This window comes from Chiloscyllium plagiosum, chromosome 17 (genome assembly GCF_004010195.1).
Source record: "Chiloscyllium plagiosum isolate BGI_BamShark_2017 chromosome 17, ASM401019v2, whole genome shotgun sequence".
Lineage (NCBI taxonomy): Eukaryota > Metazoa > Chordata > Chondrichthyes > Orectolobiformes > Hemiscylliidae > Chiloscyllium > Chiloscyllium plagiosum.
In genome coordinates this window covers 26,811,776-26,829,172 of record NC_057726.1, presented here as the reverse complement: position 1 = coordinate 26,829,172, position 17,397 = coordinate 26,811,776, and the positions used below count along the sequence as shown (strand labels likewise).

General features: G+C 41.1%; 1 protein-coding gene across 3 annotated transcripts in view; it reads left to right on the top strand.

Annotated features, from left to right (window-relative positions):
- Window positions 1–17,397, top strand: part of wwp2 (WW domain containing E3 ubiquitin protein ligase 2) — a 204,497-nt gene that overhangs the window by 10,875 nt on the left and 176,225 nt on the right. The window contains exons 1-2 of one of the 3 annotated variants that reach the window (XM_043706702.1): window positions 2,853–2,930; window positions 12,130–12,213. In XM_043706702.1, coding sequence (XP_043562637.1) covers window positions 2,867–2,930; window positions 12,130–12,213 — 148 coding nt within the window. In that variant the 5' untranslated portion in view covers window positions 2,853–2,866. Of the gene's footprint in view, window positions 1–2,852; window positions 2,931–6,028; window positions 6,179–12,129; window positions 12,214–17,397 lie in introns of those variants that run through there. The other 2 variants (XM_043706701.1, XM_043706703.1) reach the window with 2 other exon arrangements.

Below are 17,397 nucleotides of genomic sequence, written 5' to 3'. Positions count from 1 at the left end.
AACTTCTCTCTCCACCCTGGAGGATCCCTGCCACCATTCCTGATGAAGGACTTTTGCCCGAAACATCTATTTTCCTGCTCCTTGGATGTTGCCTGACCTGCTGTGCTTTTCCAGCACCACTCTAATCTAAACTCTGGTTTCCAGCATCTGCAGTCCTCACTTTTGTCTAGACCTGATAGGTTGAATGCGGGTCAAGAACGTCAAGTTCCTAGGAGTGACAATAATCAACAATCGGTCCTGGAACTCCCATATAGATGCAAAGGTCAAGAAGGCGCAACCACGTTCTCCTCTTCCTCAGGAGGCTGAGGAAATTTGACATGTTTATAAGGACCCTCACCAACTTCTACAGATTCACCATAGAAACCATTCTATCTGGATCCATAATCACTTGGTATGGCAATTGCTCTGCCCAGGACAGTAAGAAACTACAAAGTTGTGCACCTACCCAGACCTTCACGCATGCCAACCTCCCATCCATGGACTCTATCTAAGTTCACATTGCCATGGAAAGGCAGTCAACGACATCAAAAACCCCTTCCCATCTCCGTAATACTCTCTTCCAACCTTGTCCATCAGGCAGAAGATATAGACGCTTAAACACACATACCAACAAGTTCAAGAACAGCTTCCCCATTGTTTTTAGACTGTTGAATGGATGTCTAATTTCAAATCTAATGTTGTTATTACTTTTGTGCACCTCCTGGTGCAGCTGTAACTTTGTATGTCATGCTCTGTCATATACCCTATGATTTACACGTATGATCTGCCTGTACTGCATGTGAAACAAATCTTTTTACTGTATTTACAGTAAATCAAATAAATTAAATGGCCAACTTCTGCTCCTTAAGTCTTAATCCAATCTACATAAAGATTAAAGGCATCAATGTTTAATATTTCATGCTATTATCTTCAGATGTGTCTTTGTCCCTCTGTTGGGGGGCTACAGACTACTCCTCCCCTTCCCCTCTGTATTTGAATTGAATTTATTGTCACATGTACCGATGAACAGTGAAAAGCTTTGTCTTGCAAGCAATACAGGCAGATCACACAGTTAAATAACATAGATAAGTAAACAATAGGTAAACAGCGGCAAAAACAAAAACACAGGTACAGGCGAAGGTTAAGCATTTGTGAGTCCATTCAGTATTCTAACAACAATAGGATAAAAACTGTTTCGAAACTATCTGGTGCATGTGTTCAGGCTCCTGTACCTTCTCCCCGATGGTAGAGGTTGTAGAAAAACATTGCCAGGGTGGGCTGGATCATTGAGAATCCTGGCGGCCTTTCCTTGACAGCAGGCCTGGTAGATGGATTCTATAGATGGGAGGTTGGCCTTTGTGATTGTCCGGGCTGAGTTCACCACTCTCTGTAACTGTCTCCGATCTTGAATGGTACAGTTGCCATACCAGGTAGTGATACATCCAGGCAGAATGCTCTCTCTGGCGCACCTATAAAAGTTGGCAAGGGCACTCGCTGACATGCCAAATTTCCTCAGGTGTCTGAGGAAGAAGAGACGTTGTTGGGCCTTTGTAACCAGTGCGTCCACATGAAGAGTCCAGGAAAGCTTGTTGTTGATGACCACTCCTAGGAGCTTGACACTCTCCATTCGTTCCTCCTCTGTGCTGTTAATGTGTAGGTTGGCATGAGTAACATCCCGCCGAAAGTCAATAATGAGTTCCTTGGTTTTGCCGGTATTGAGGGCTGGGTTGTTCTCAGTGCACCGTTTTTTCCAGGTCTTCTTCCTCCCGTCTGTAGTCTGTTTCATCGTCATCTGAGATTTGACTATGATGGTGTCATCAGTGAACTTGTAAATGGCATTAGTCTGGTATTTGGCGACGCAGTCATGGGTTTACGTGAGTACAGTAGAGGGCTGAGTACGCACCCCTGGAAGGCTCCAGTGTTGTGTTAGTGAGGATGAAATATTGTCCCCAGACTTCACTGTGGCCTGTGGGTCAGGAAACTAAGGATCCAGTTGCAGAGAGTGGGGCTTAGTCTGAGACCACTAAGTTTAGTAATCAGTCTCGAGGGGACAATAGTGTTGACTGCAGTTCAGCCTTCAATGAGTAAGGTTCTTCCTAGCTGTTCTTGGTGTCAAGATGTTCTAGGGAGGAGTAAAGAGCAAGTGATATGGCATCTGACATGGATCTGTTGGTCTGATAGGCGAATTGGACTGGATCAAGAGTAGTGGGGAGGCTGGAGTTGATTAATGCCATATGCCATGACCAGCCTTTCAAAGCACTTCATGACCATCGAAATTGGGGCCACTGGGCGGTAGTCATTGAGACATGCTGCATGAGCGCCTTAGGCACAGGGATGATGTTGGCCCTCTTGAAATAGGCAAGGATAGTGGCCTGCTGCAAGGAGAGGTTGAAGATGTGCTCTGCCGGTTGATCTGCGCATCTGAGTGCACAGCCTAGTACTCTGTCTGGGCCCATCGCTTTACTTGGATTCAAACGAAGGAAAATTGATCTGACCTCTGATGCAATGACTGTTGGGATAGGTTCGTAAGGACTTGTTGGAATAGGTGTTACCTCCCTGCCAAAATTCTGCTCAAAGCGAGCATAGAAGGTGTTGAGATGATCTGGGAGGGATGTGTCATTGTCTTCTATCTTGCACTGTCTCTTTTTAGAACCTATGATGTCATTTCAGTCCTTGCCATAGCTGTCGGGTGTCTGTCTGGGTCTCTAGTTTGGATCGATATTGGTCCTTGGCTGTCTTAGTGTCTCTGCAAAGGTCATATTTGGATTCCTTATACTTGAGTGGGTCTCCTGATCTAAAGGCCTCATACCTGTTTTTTTTAGCAGGTTCTGTATGTCCTGACATCCAGGGTTTCCTGTTGGGGAACACCTGGGTTGACTTCCTCGGTATGCAGTCCTCCACACACACACTTGCTGATCAAGTCTGTGACGGTGATGGCGTACTTGTCCAAGGTACCTGTGGACTGTTTAAACATGGCCCAATCATATTTTGATACTTGAATATTTAACTTCATATGAAAGACCTAATGGAATATCGGACAATGGTTTACTCTTTTGACTGGAGCCATGGATTTGGGGAATTTATCTAAAAATGTGGTGCTAATGTGAGATGCTTTCAAAGTGATCGCTTTAAAGTCTGCTCCTCTGCCGCAGACCTTTATTCTTGTTAAATTCGGGAGCAGTGAGTTCTCTGACCGTTGGCTTTAAATATGTTCAGCAGTTGCTTTGTTTTTGAGGTAAAAGTCTTTTGTGCAGTCTTGTTGATTAAATTATTTGGGTATATTGATTGTGTAAATTGTTTAACTGGTTAGCACAAAGCAATGTGGGTTTCTAACTGCATCTGTATATAACTTTATTTTAATCAGATTGAAATTTTAAATATTCTGGTGAGCTAACCTAAGTGATAATATAGTATAGGAAGAAATTTAATTGATTAAGGCAGAAGCAAAGTACTGTAGATGCTGGGGATCCGAAATAAAAACAAACAATAATGAAGAACTTCAGCAAGTCTGGCAGCATCTGTGGAGAGAGGAATGTTTTGAATACAAAGAAGTGATATTAGACTCAACATTATGCTGTACAATAATAGTATTTGACTATTAGGATTGATTTTCAGTGGCACATTACAGGATATTTTCTTTCTGGTTGATTCCCTCTGATTTGTACTTGGATCGGCTACTTTCCCAAAGAAAAAGAATTTGATAATCAAGTTAGTTTAGGTATCTTGACATTCATTAAATCCATGCCACTAGTACATTTGATTGACCAAAGAGAAGAAGAATGGTTTATCCCTTTGACATATATTTTTCTTTCTTTCCAATCAATTTCCCATTTTGTTTATAAAGACCATGAACATTCTTTGGTTCAAAGAACACGCATTTGATTTTCTGTCAGCCTGATGTGATTGGGAAGACAAGCAAACAAACTCCAGCAATTTTACTGCAACCAACTCATTCAGCAGCATAACCATAATCATCTAAATCAACTCTTTTCTAACAATACATCAATCATACTGCATCAAATAATCAAGTTACAAAACAGATCTTTTTTAAAAATTGCTTAAGGATCTCTGTGGAAATTGTGGTGGCTGATGCTGTAATTTTTCAAACTTCCTTAGATGCAGGGGTGGTGCCAGGAAACTAGAGGATTACAAATGTTACACACTTGTTCAAAGATTTGTTGTGAGGATATGCCAAGCAACTGTGGACCAGTAAGTTTAACCACTGGCAAGGGCATCTTTTAAAAACTATTTACATAATGAGAAGACATTTTGGTAAATGTGGGTTAGAGAAGGAAAGCTGATATGGATTCGTTCAGGGCATGTTGGGCTGGAATGTTTCCGAGACTTAACAGAGACAGTTGATGAAGATAATGTTGTTGATATGCACATGGACTTCCAACAGGCAGCTGGTGCGTTCTGCATAACAAACGTATGAGCAAAATTACAGCTTATGGAATAAGTGGAACAGTAGTACAGAGGTACAAAATTAATTGACAGGAAACAGTAGTAATAAACTATTATTTTCAGACTATTGGAACATTATAGTGCAGTTCCCAGAGGTCAGTGTTCAGACCCCTGCTGTTCCTGATAAATGTTAATAACTTGGACTTCATGTGAAGAGCACAACATCAACATTTGCAGATCGTGTGAAACTTGGAAATGTTGAGAAGAATGAGGAGGCTTGTTTTAAAATTTAAGACGACATGTTGTAAATCATAGCCTACAAGTTGATCTGGTGTATTTTGACTAAAAGTCAAAACCCATTTTTCTAATCCCAGAAATTAGTTCTCCATATACTTGGCACCCCTCTTCTTTTTTTTTTTAGCTATATGAGTTGATAGTCAGCCTCAATTTTTCACCCACAAGCAATTTACTTTCGTTTGTGGAACCTTAAGTGACTGCAAGTGATCAAACAGGTGAATATGGGCTGCATTTTAAAGATACATGATAGTAGACTTGCTTTCAACTGTAATCTTCCCTCTAAATTGTACAGCCACTCGGAGATTTCTACGCAAGCCAATTGATTATGCTGATGCTGTTCCCAACATTGACGTCACGTTTCAGAGGCCACTGCCATGTACAGACTGAAAAAAATAATTAAGGGGACTTTTAGCACATTGTTTTGGATGTTGATATTTCATTGGTGATCAGGCATGCACTGTTATAACCAACAAAATCAACCCCTGGTCTAGGAATGAACTTTTGATCGACTGACTTGTCTACCATAGATGTCAGCATACAGGTCTGGAATGGACAGATAGTATAATACAGAGAAATGTGAAGTGATTCATTTTGGTAGAAGAAGATGCAAAGACTATACAAAATAAAGGATACAATTCTAAAGGAGGAGGAGTAGAGGAATTGGAGTGTATCTGTGCATTAATCATGGAAGGCGATAAGGCAAGTGGAAAAACCGGTAGTAAAGAAGTGGGATTTTCAGCTTTATAAATAGGACACAGTGAACTTTGTGTCCGATTCTGGGTACCATAAGAAGCTGTGAAGACAGTGAGAGGGTGCAGAAAAGATTAATTTAAGGATGTGGAACTACAATTATACTGACAATTGGAGAAGCTAAGACTGATCTCCTTGAAGTAGAGAAGCAGCAGTGGACATGGAAATCTCCTTTACATAGCAGGTGATTAGGATCTGGAATGCATTACTTGTGTGATGGAAGCAGATTCAATCATAGCATTCACAAAGTAATTAGATCATTACCTGAAATGGAAAAGATTGCAGGGCTAAGAGGAAATAATAGTGTATTTGGGTCTTGGTGAGGTGATTTTGTGAAGAACTAATGGTGAGCTGAATGTGGTCCCCTCTGTGTTTTGACTATTTTATGATTCTATGGTTGTCTCGAGCAATTGCTGTGTTTGGGAAAAATGACTTGCAGCATTGCATTCTTTAAAAAGAAAAGAAAATCGATCCAATATGAGGAAACAGTTTTCTCGTAAAGTATGCTGAATATATTGGAGTTTGAGTACAATCACAGTCAATGGACAAACAATTTCCACCTGCTTTTAATGACTAATTTTTAAAAATTAATTCACAGAATTCGGGCATCACTGAGCCGGCATTTATGTTGGATTTGAAACCAGAGCATTACCCTGGGTCTAAGGAATGGTATCCAGTGATAATACCAGTACACTATCACCTCCCCAAGGACCAAGCTTACCAAATACGAGCTGTTCATCTTACATTCGTAAGGAAAAAACTCAATGCCAATTTCAAGTTGTCATTTTTACATGGAAAAGGGTGCTGATTGCTTGGTAAATTGACTCTGACTTCTATATGGCAATGCCCTGGAGAAAACAAAAAGGAATTATGGGCTCCCAAGCTAATTCAAAATGGAGTGAGACTTCAATATATTTTGTTTGCAGAGAACAAGTCCCTGTGTATGAATAAATGTTGCATCTAGCAAGCATAAATGGGTCACTTTAGAAGCCATAAGTTAAATTGGTTGTTAGTGTAGCTACTCATAATTTCAGGATAGTTCAACAAGTACTGCAGTCATGGAACATCATGTAACAGAACGTTTATTTTGGATTTTTCAAGTGTGGGCATTGTGTACAGTCAGTACTCTGCCTAAAGCAATATGTTTGGTTTGAATAGCCAATCACTGAGGGGTATGGCCTCTCTGCTTGAACCACATGAATATTGTGTGTTAGTGTTAGAATCCTTTCTGATTTTTCATTATTTAATTTTTATTAATATTATCATTTTTGGTTTGGAGTTGAGACCTGAAGTGACTGTTGCACTGAGCAGCAGCTTGTTTTTTAAAAAAGGAACAAATACCTGATGTACTTATATATGGTATGATTTGTCTGATTAGCATGCAAAACAGTACTTTTCACTGTCTCTTGGTATATCTGACAATAATAAATTGAATCAAATTAATCAAGTAAATCAGGATCAGAATGGCCATTGTCCTGCAAAATATCTTTAATGGGCTCCTTGCAAACTTGACACAAACAACTAGGGCCTTTTTCCAAAATTGCTGGTAAGGTCAATTTTATAATATGCAGAGTTGTACTGATTTGATTTCAAAACGTGAGCATGGTTCAGCTGCTGATGTATCACCTCTGAACCAGAAGTTTTTAGGTTGGAGCCTTAGTATAGAACTTCAGTACATTATCTTGATTGACAATTCAATGAAATTTGAGATTCAGAACCTTGATTTAATAGTTAAGCTGATGTGACCTCAGTTTTTTAGGTTAAAATGACATCGCTGATTTAACTATTTCAATAGATGCATCATGCTGATATTGCTGTATGTTAACTTGCTTTAGTCTTGTCCTCGCTCTACTCTGCCAGAATGACTTTTTCAAGTAAGTGTTTATACATCAGCAGCTGAACCATGCTCACGTTTTGAAATCAAATTGGCATTTATTGCCAGTCCCCAGTTGTCTTGGAGGTGGTCATGAACTGCCTTCTTGAACTGCTGCTGTCCATTGGGGTAGACTCACTATGCCCTTAGGGAGGGAATTCCAGGGCTGCCAACAATACCCATACCCCAGGAGTGAATAAATAAAGGTAGAAAATGGATAAATGCAACTAAAACAGAATCTTGGAGCCTATTAAAGTTTTGGGGCCATGTGCTTTGAAAGTTTAAAGGCTAATAAAGTTGGCAAAAAAAAGTGCATTCTGGAGAGAGATTTTTGTTTTAGGAAGTAGAGCTAAATTAATTTTCAGGGTAGATCACATGGCATACAGGGAGAATTTGCCATTTGAATACTAGATAAGCTCAAAGGTAGGTAACTGGTGGTGGTGGTGGAGCGTTGCTTTTTGCACTGGAGGCCTGTGACCAGTGGTGTGCTATAACAATCGGTGCTGGGTCCACTGCTTATTGTTATTTATATAAAATGATTTTGATGTGAATATAGGAGATATGATCAGTAAGTTTGCAGATGACACCAAAATTGATAGTGTGGTGGACAGTGAAGAAGGTTAGCTCAGAATACAACAGGACCTTGATCAGATAGGCAAATGGGCTGAGGAGTGGCAGATGAGCCTTAATCTGGATAACCGTGAGATGCTGCATCTTGGAAAGGCAAATCAGAGCAGGACTTATATATTTAATGGTTAAGGCCTTAGGGAGTGTTGCTGAACAAAGAAACCTTGGAGTGTAGGTTCATAATTCCTTGAAAATGGAGTCACAGGGTAATGAAGAAGGCATTTGGTATGCTTGCTTTTATTGGTCAGTGCATTGAGTATATGAGTGGGGAAGTCATGTTGTGGCTGTTCAGGACATTGGCTATGCCACTTTTGGAATACTGCATTCAATTCTCGTTTCCCTGCTATCCCAAAAATGTTGTTAAACTAGAAAGGGTTCAGAAAAGACTAACAAGGATGTTGCCAGGTTTGAAGGTTTGAGCTATAGGGAGAGGCTAAATAGGCTGGGGCTGTTTTCCCTGGAGCGCCTGAGGCTGTGGGGTGACCTTCAAGAAGTTTATAAAATCATGAGGGTCATTGATAGGTTGAAGAGTTACGGTTTCTACGGAGTTCAAGACTAGAGTGCATAAGTTTGGGTTGGCAAGAAAGGTTTAAAAGGAGCATAGCAGACAACCTTTTCATACAAAGGGTGGTGCGTGTATGGAATAAACTACCAGAGGAAGTGGTGGAGGCTGGTTTAATTACAACATTTAAAAGGCATCTGGATGGGTATATGAATAGGACGGGTTTAGAGGGAGAAGGCCCAAATGTTGGCAAATGAGACTATAGATTAATTTAGGATGTCTGGTTGGCATAGATGAGTTGGACTGAAGGGTCTATTTCTTTGATATACCTCTCTCTGACTTTGTTCAGTAAACCCATCAATAAAGAAATTGGAAATTAATTTAATGGTCAGTTTGAGGACAATCTAGAGCAGGTGCCATGATCCTGGAGTTGTGTTTTCTGTTGTTTGCAGAAAGAAGTGAAAATTATAAAATCCCTACAGAATCAAAGAAACAAAGAAAATGACTTAGTTCTTTACTCCATTTACAGATCTAACTTCTTTAACCTTTACTGAATTTCACAAAGTTAATCTCTTTATGAATCTTGTGAGAACAACAGATGGAAGATGAAGTGAGTGAGTGGCAAAATCTATAGTCGGCCTTGCACCTAATCACACATTGTTTCCGGACACTTTACATTGCTTTTGGGTGGGATTGGTGGGGGTTGTGTCTTGTGTGCATGACTGACTGATACAAAACCCTGTATAAAGGAAGGATGGTTCCCTTGTTCAGGGAGCCTCGCTTGACACGCTCCGCAAACATTGCGAAGAATGTTAAGTGATCCTCCAAAAGCTTGGACTTGCTTAAGTAAACCGTGGCTGTTCACAGAAGTTGGTGTGTTGCAGTTGCATCAAGCACGAAGGAAACCTCACAACTGCTACCTTTTTGTGCAGAAGCACAATCAAAATGTCTATTACCAACAGGTTTCTAACAATGAGAGAGCAAGGATTGCAGATGCTGGAAATCAGAGTGAATAGATGTGAAGCTGGAAGAGTACATCCAGATGCTGTGACCTGCCGTGCTCTTCCAACTTCATATCTATTGACTCAGGTTTCTGACAAAGTTGTGAAGAAACGCTTACAGTTGAAGCAACTGTTTGATGATTCTCTTTTAACTTTTTTTCTTTGCCAGTGCTGCAAGATTACCTGAAGGTTCATTATGAGCAGAAATTAATTTCCTTAAAATTACAATGCTGAGAATTAGCCAAGCCCAATTTAAAAACAAAGTTAAAGAAGTCAATTAGATTCCTAATTGATTGATTGAATATCTGACACATATTGTTATGATTCTTTCAGGGACAATTATTTTTATAAGAAGAAATCTGAACACCCATATGCATTATTTGGCAGAATAGCACAAGATTTCATGTTTGCATGTTTGGTAAACGAAAGCTATACACAAAAAAAATTTTGAAAAACAAGCAGTACTAACAATACTAAACTTACAAAGAATTAAGTTAAATTTAGTTCTAATTTTCAATTTAATTCACCCTCCCCAAAGAATTCCCTTATTGTATGAAAACTTGGAAGTTTCAAGATTTGTGTGACCAACCCAAATGATATCCATAACCCTGTGGAATTTACTTTAATTCTCATAATACAGACGTCATCTGAGGTAAGATTCAATGGCCTTGTCAGCATCAACTTTTTGGCTATTTTCTCCTCAGCTTCTTGGCCTTGTTAGCAGATAACTCAATTGTCTTTACATAGCTTTCCAATCTAACTTTTTGTGTAAGGCTCTGTGAGGACCATTGTAGTTTTCTTTTCCCTATAAACTGTGAGAACAAATCCTCCAACTGCTTTTTCCTAACAAAATCTAACTGAAGCTCCACCTGCATTCCACATAGCAAGCAATAACATTGTTTTCTTTGCATTAAATGCAGGTGTAATTAACATTTTTTTGACTGTTCCCCATTTGATGAATTGAAACCTGTACTTTGACCAAAACTGCAGTTGCCTAGCCGTTATCAAACTGAGCTGCTTGCTTTTGTCTGCCATTTGACAGATCAATAAAGTCTTCCACTGCTAAAGTCACAATGATAAGACAGGCTTAAAGACGCAAATTCTCTTGGAAATCTGATTAACTTATTTGACGAATGACACGGTTCTTTGGTTCTCATAGAATCATAGAATCCTTACAATGTGAAAGCAGACTATTTGGCCTGTCGAGTTCATACTGACCCTCCAAAGAGCATCCCACCCAGACCAAGCCCCCTAACCTATCCCTGTAACTTCATACCTACTTTGGCGAATCCACCAAACCTATACATCCCTGGACATGATGGATAATTCAGTATGGCCAATCCACCTAACTTGCCAATCTTCTGGATTGTGGGAGGAAACCAGAGTGCCTGAAGGAAACTCATGCAGACACGCAGAATGTGCAAACTCCACGCAGTCACCTGAAGCTGGATTCGAACCCGGGTCCCTGGCACTGTGAGGCAGCAGTGCAAACCACTATGTTGCCCCAGTTCTGTAACCCAAATTAATTATTCATAATTCTCATGAGTTGTTATGACTGTTTCCGAGAATATATAGCTTTGAACTTACTTCTGAGATAATGATGAATACTTTGGCTCTACTCAAATATTCAGCAATGGGCCTTGCATTGTTTGTTGTGTATTATTAACTCTTGATCTAAGACAAGCACAGGTTAATTAACTTAGGCTTTTTAGATTTTTCTTCAAATTAACAAGCAAAATTAATTTAAACTCCATGTCTTAACCAGCATGTACGATTTAAAAACATTTAGTTATTAAGCTGTATTCTAAAGCATATGAATTATGAACTATATTTTTGCAATATTCACTTGAATTAATATTGTTTAAATGGAGTGATTCCAAGGAAAATGTTTCTCCTATGTTTTTTTTTAAACTAATGACTGGTTCCTTTTTTGGGAGAAATGTATCTTCAGATTAAATGGCTTACATATGAGGATAAGTGATTAAACTGTATAACTGTGCTGATTTATTCAATATATTTGGAATTTTTTATTTGTAATACAATCCAAACCTTATTACATTGTTAACAGATCATTGTTTGATGTAGAATTTGATAACTACCACTTGTAAAGTTGCACCAGTTTGTTTTGTGTTGATAAGAGGTTTTTCATGGTTGCCTAAGCTATATCTGGTTTACAGGTCATAACAACCTACACAAATATGACTTATGAAATGGGGTTTGTGATACATTTTGTTGAACATTGGGCTTGAGCAGAAGAGAGAAATTGGCTGTTGCTGAAAACTATTTTTGCATTCATTTGGTGTCTCTGAAATGCTTTTAACAATTCGTTTGTTACGTGGTCTGATTCAGCAGCATTGTGTACATAAATTTACATTTGATTTACGCAGACTATTATTCTGCATCCTATCTTGTAATCTGTATCAGCAGTTGGTAATTTGGTTTACATTCAGTCGAGCAATGCATGGAGAGAAAACAATGTTAATCTTGAAGTAGAAAGAAAAGATTGTGCATTTGTACTGTAGAAATAGCACAAGTGATAATTAGCTACCACTGCAAATGTAGGCTGGAGAATTTAACAAATTTAAGAGAAAAATTGAGAGGTCTGAGAATTTTTTTATAGCAACAAAATACAATCCAAAGCTGGTATGAATAATATTTCATTTAACTGGATTTTTTCTTTTTTTTACTCCCTTTAGCGTGGTGTGACGTCATGGCAACTGCCAGTTCTAATGCTGGTGGGAATGACCAAGCTTTCGAAAAGTCACAGTTGATTATAAAAAGTAAGTCAGAGTTGGTTAATGTTACAGTTTTACAGTTACAGTAACCTCTCCAAATATCTGCCTTTTACTTTATTGTGGGAAAAGTGATTGGTTCTGGACATCATAAGCATGGACAAATTTTATTTCTCTGGATTGGTTAAACGCAACTCTGCCAACCTGGAGTGGAATTTAGTAGAATCGCCGTAAATTAATATTGTTACAATAGTCATAAAATGAGTAATAGGAGTAGGAGAACCATTCAGTCCCTTGTCTCTGTTCCACCATTTAATAAGATCATTTTTGCTCTGTGGCCCGACTCCATGTGCCTGCCTTTGGTTCATATCCCTGAGTACCTTTGCTGAACAAAAATTTCTGTACTCAACAAAGGTCTTAGTTTTATCCCTCTGCAGCCCCACATTAATGAATTTCAGGCACAACATGACGTTGAGCTCTCCTTCCATCGCCTTTGCCTCCATGCCCATTTCTTTGGACAAGAGTCGTCTCCCCATCGATCAGACCCCTTTGCCCACCTCCAACACTTTCCCTCCAACTGGACCCCTCCCTCTGGCCTTTTACCTGCACTCAACCTGTTCATCGATAACTGTCAATGTCATATTAGTCACTTCTATTTCTTTGCACCTGTTCCAACTTGTCTCCCCCTGAACTGATTGCACACCATGGTCTCCGATCCTGACTTTGTAATTAAGCCTGTTGATATGGGTAGTGCAGTTGTTGTGTAGCAGACAAACCTTGATATTGCAGAGGTTGAGTGCTAGCTCTCAGATAGCTCCTAGAATTGCACCGTAAACAATGATCCCACCATGGAACATCGGGCTACCGTGTCCATAACAGTCACTAACCACATTTCATCTGGTGATCTCCCCTCCCACTGCCTCCAAGCTCAGTCTCCCAACCACTCAGCACGTTTTCTACCTCCTTCCCAAAATCCACAAACAGAATTGCTCGGGCAGACCCATTGTTTTTGCTTGCTCCTGCTCCACAGAACTCATCTCTTCCTATCTCATCTCAGTTTTCTCTACCCTTGCCCAGTCCCTTCTGACCTAGATCTGCAATTCCTTTGTCAGTTTCAGAATTTCCAGTTTGCGGCCTCAGGCTGCCTCCTCTTTACCATGGACGTGCAATCCCTTTACACGTCCATCCCCCATCAGGATGGACTCAGGGCTGTCTGCTTCCTCCTGGGGGAAAAAAAAATTCTGAGCTGTCCCCATTTTCCATCACCTTCCTCTGCCTGACCAATCACTTTGAACCACTTCCCTTTTATTCCTCTCACCTTCTTCAGGTCAAAGGGGTGGCTATGTTACCCGCATGGGCTCCAGTTAGGTCTGTGTCTTTATGGAATATGTGGCAAATTCCTTGTTCCAGTCCTATTTGGGCCCCCACCCACAATATGTCAATGTAAGCATCGTTGCTGCTTCCCTCTCTCTTCCTGAATTGGAAAGGCTTATCAATTTCGTTTCCAATTTCCACCCTGCTCTCATCTTCACCTGGTCCATTTCTGACTTCTCCTTTCCTCGACATCTCTCTTTCCATTTCTGGGGATAGGTTGTCAACCAAGCTCCACTGTAACCTCACCAACTCCCACACTTGCCTTACCTTCTCACCCTGCATCCTGCAAAGATTCTATTCCATTCTACCAGTTCCTCCATCTCTGACGCTTCTCTTCTAATGATGCCAACTTCGACAAGGGGGTCTCTGAAATGTCCCACCTTCTTTCTCAACAGAGGATTCCCCAGCACCACAGTTGACAGGACTATCAGCCGGGCCTGACCCATCTTCCACACATTAGATCTCATCCCCTCTCTCCCTCACATAACAGCAATTGGGTCTCCCTCATCCTCAACTACCATCACACCAGTATCTGCATCGAGAGCATCATGAGTCGCCATATCCACCACCTCCAACAGGATGTCACCACCAGAGACACATTCACTTCTCCTCTCTTGTCAACCTTTGGCAAGGACCATTGTCTCCAGGACATCGTGGTCCATTCCTCTTTCACTGTCAACATCCCCTGCAGTCCAATTGTACCTTCTCCTGCAACCACAGAATGGATAACACCTGCCTGTTTACTTCCTCCTTTTCAGTTTCATGGGCGCAAACATACCTCCCAGGTGAAGCAGCACTTTACCTGCACTTCACCTCCCCACCCATTTTCGCTATCCGCAAAGACCACTCCCTCCGTGACGACCTGGTCAGGTCCACGCACCCCCACCAACCCACCTTCCCATCCTGGCACCTTCCCCTGCCACCGCAGGAATTGCAAAACCTGTGTCAATATCCACCAATATCATTTATTGTATCCGTTGTTCCCGATGCGGTCTCCTCTACATTGGGGAGACTGGACGCCCCGTAGCAGAGCGCTTTAGGGAACATCTCCGGGAGACCCACACCAATCAACCCCACCGCCCAGTGGCCCAACATTTCAACTCCCCCTCCCACTCTGCCGAGGACATGGAGGTCCTGGGCCTCCTCCACCGCCGCTCCCTCACCACCCAACGCCTGGAGGAAGAACGCCCCATCTTCCGCCTCGGAACACTTCAACCCCATGGCATCAATGTGGATTTCACCAGTTTCCTCATTTCCGCTTCCCCCACCTCGCCCCAGCTCCAACCTTCCAGCTCAGCACCGCCCTCATGACGTGTCCTACCTGCCTATCTTCCTTTCCACCTATCCACTCCACTCTCCCCTCTGACCTATCACCTCCATTCCCACCCCCATTCACCCATTATACTCTTTGCTACTTTCTCCCCACCCCCCACACCCCTCTCATTTATCTCTCCACTCTGCAGGCACCCTACCTCTATTCCTGATTAAGGGCTTTTGCCCGAAATGTCGATTTTCCTGCTCCTTGGATGCCGCCTGACCTGCTGTGATTTTCCAGCATCACTCTAATCTAGACTCTGGTTTCCAACATCTGCAGTCCTTGTTTTTATCTTCACTCTATCTATTCTACTCTGTTTGCTGTTCACAATGTGGTCTCCTCTACATTGGGGAAACAGTGTAGACTGGGTGACAGCTTCACAGAACGCATACATTCTGTCTGTAAAGAGACCATGAGCCTCCAGTTGCCTGCCACTTCAACAGACCACCCTGTTCCTTGGCCAATATCTCTGTCTCAGGCTTGCACAATGCTCTGCTGAAGCTCAGCACTTGAGTGCCTTTCCCTACACTTTCCCCCACTCCCACACATCAGGTCTTATTATCACATGGTTTGCTATTACACATAATCCCAATGGTACACATTAGCAACTATTTGTTCTCCTAGGCTTATCACTCCATGTATCTGTTCAACTGTTTTTCTCTGTCTTTGGCTCTATCTCTACCTATTTCTTATTCCTTACCTCCTCCCACCACTTTATCTTCTGCATCAAAGACAACCTTTTCCTTGTTACCATTAGTTCTGAAAAAGGGTCACTGGACCCAAGATGTTAACTCTGATTTCTCTTCACAGATCCTGCCAGTCCTGCTGAATTTTTCCAACAATTTGTTTTTTGTTCTGGATTTATAGCATCTTGCAGTTTTTTTTTCACTTTTAAAGAAATGTCTTTCTGAGATTTAAAATTAACAACTGATCCAGCATCCACTGCGTTTTGTGGCAGATAGTTCTAAACATCTACCACTCTTTCGGTGTAGAAGTTCTTCCGAAGTCTCTCCTGAATCCCCAACCAGTGGATCTCATTTATCTACCCTGTCTTCTCCCATTAGTATATTGAACACTTAGATCAGGTAACCCCTTAACCATCTAAATTCTCAAGAAAACAGTCCTAATTTATGTAATCTCGGTTCATAATCCTGAAGTGCAGGTATCATTCTTATAAACCCTCATTGCACTCCCTCCAAGGCTACTATATCCTTCCAAGGTGTGGTGTCAAGATCTGCTCACAGTACTCCAGGTGGAATCTTACCAGAGTTTTGTAGAACTGTAGCATAACTTCTGCTTCCTTGTACTACAGTCCTGTAGATATAAAGGCAGCATTTCATGTGGTTGTTTGAACACTTTCTGCACCTGCAACATTTTAAAGATCTATGCACCTGTACACCGTCCCTTTAGACATCCACTGTATGCAACTTCTAGAAAGTACCCTCATCTATCTTATTTCAGTCCAAACTGGTTAACCTAACACTTGGTTACATTGAACTCCATCTGTCATAATTTTGACCAATAACTTAGTCTGTCAGCATCTCTCTGTAATTTTATGCTGTCATCTACATTGTCTACAATGCTGCCTAACTTTGTCATCAGTAAATTTGGATATATTTTCTATACCATTGTCCAAGTCATTAATAAATAAAATGAATAATGAGGGCTGAGCACAATTCTTTGAGGCACACCACTGGTCATACCTTGCTAAGTTGAGTACCTACCCATCATCCCTACTTCTGTCTGTCACTCAATCAATTTCTCAGCCATATCAGTAATTTGACCTCAATTCTGTGGTTTCTTACTTCAGTTAACAGTTTCTTATGTGGGACTTAATCAAATATCTTCTGGAGGTCCATATGAAAAATGTCCATAGACACTTCTTGTTCAATACCTTAGTCACCCCTTCAAAAACATTCAGTCACTTTTGTCAGGTGTGACCAAGCTGTCATGAATCCATGCTGACTCTCCCTGATTAACTGAAAATGTTCAAGAAGTTCAGTTACCCAATCCTTGAAGAAGTAACAAAGAGGATTGATCAGGGCAGAGCGGGAGATGTGATCTATATGGACTTCAGTAAGGTGTTTGACGAGGTTCCCCATGGAAGACTGGTTAGCAAGGTTAGATCTCACGGAATACAGGGAGAACTAGCCATTTGGTTACAGAACTGGCTGAAAGGTAGAAGACAGAGGGTGGTGGAGGTTGTTTTTCAGACTGGAGGCCTGTGACCAGTGGAGTGCCATAAGGATCGGTGTTGGGTCCACTATTTTTTGTCATTTACATAAATGATTTGGATGTGAGCATAAGAGGTACAGTTAGTAAGTTTGCAGGTGACACCAAAATTGGAGGTGTAGTGGACAGCGAAGAAGGTTACCTCAGATTACAACAGGTTCTTGACCAGTTAGGCCAATGGGCTGAGAAGTGGCAGATGGAGTTTAATTCAGATAAATGCGAGGTGCTGCATTTTGGGAAAGCAAATCTTAGCAGGACTTATACACTTAATGGTAAGGTCCTAGGGAGTGTTGCTGAACAAAGAGACCTTG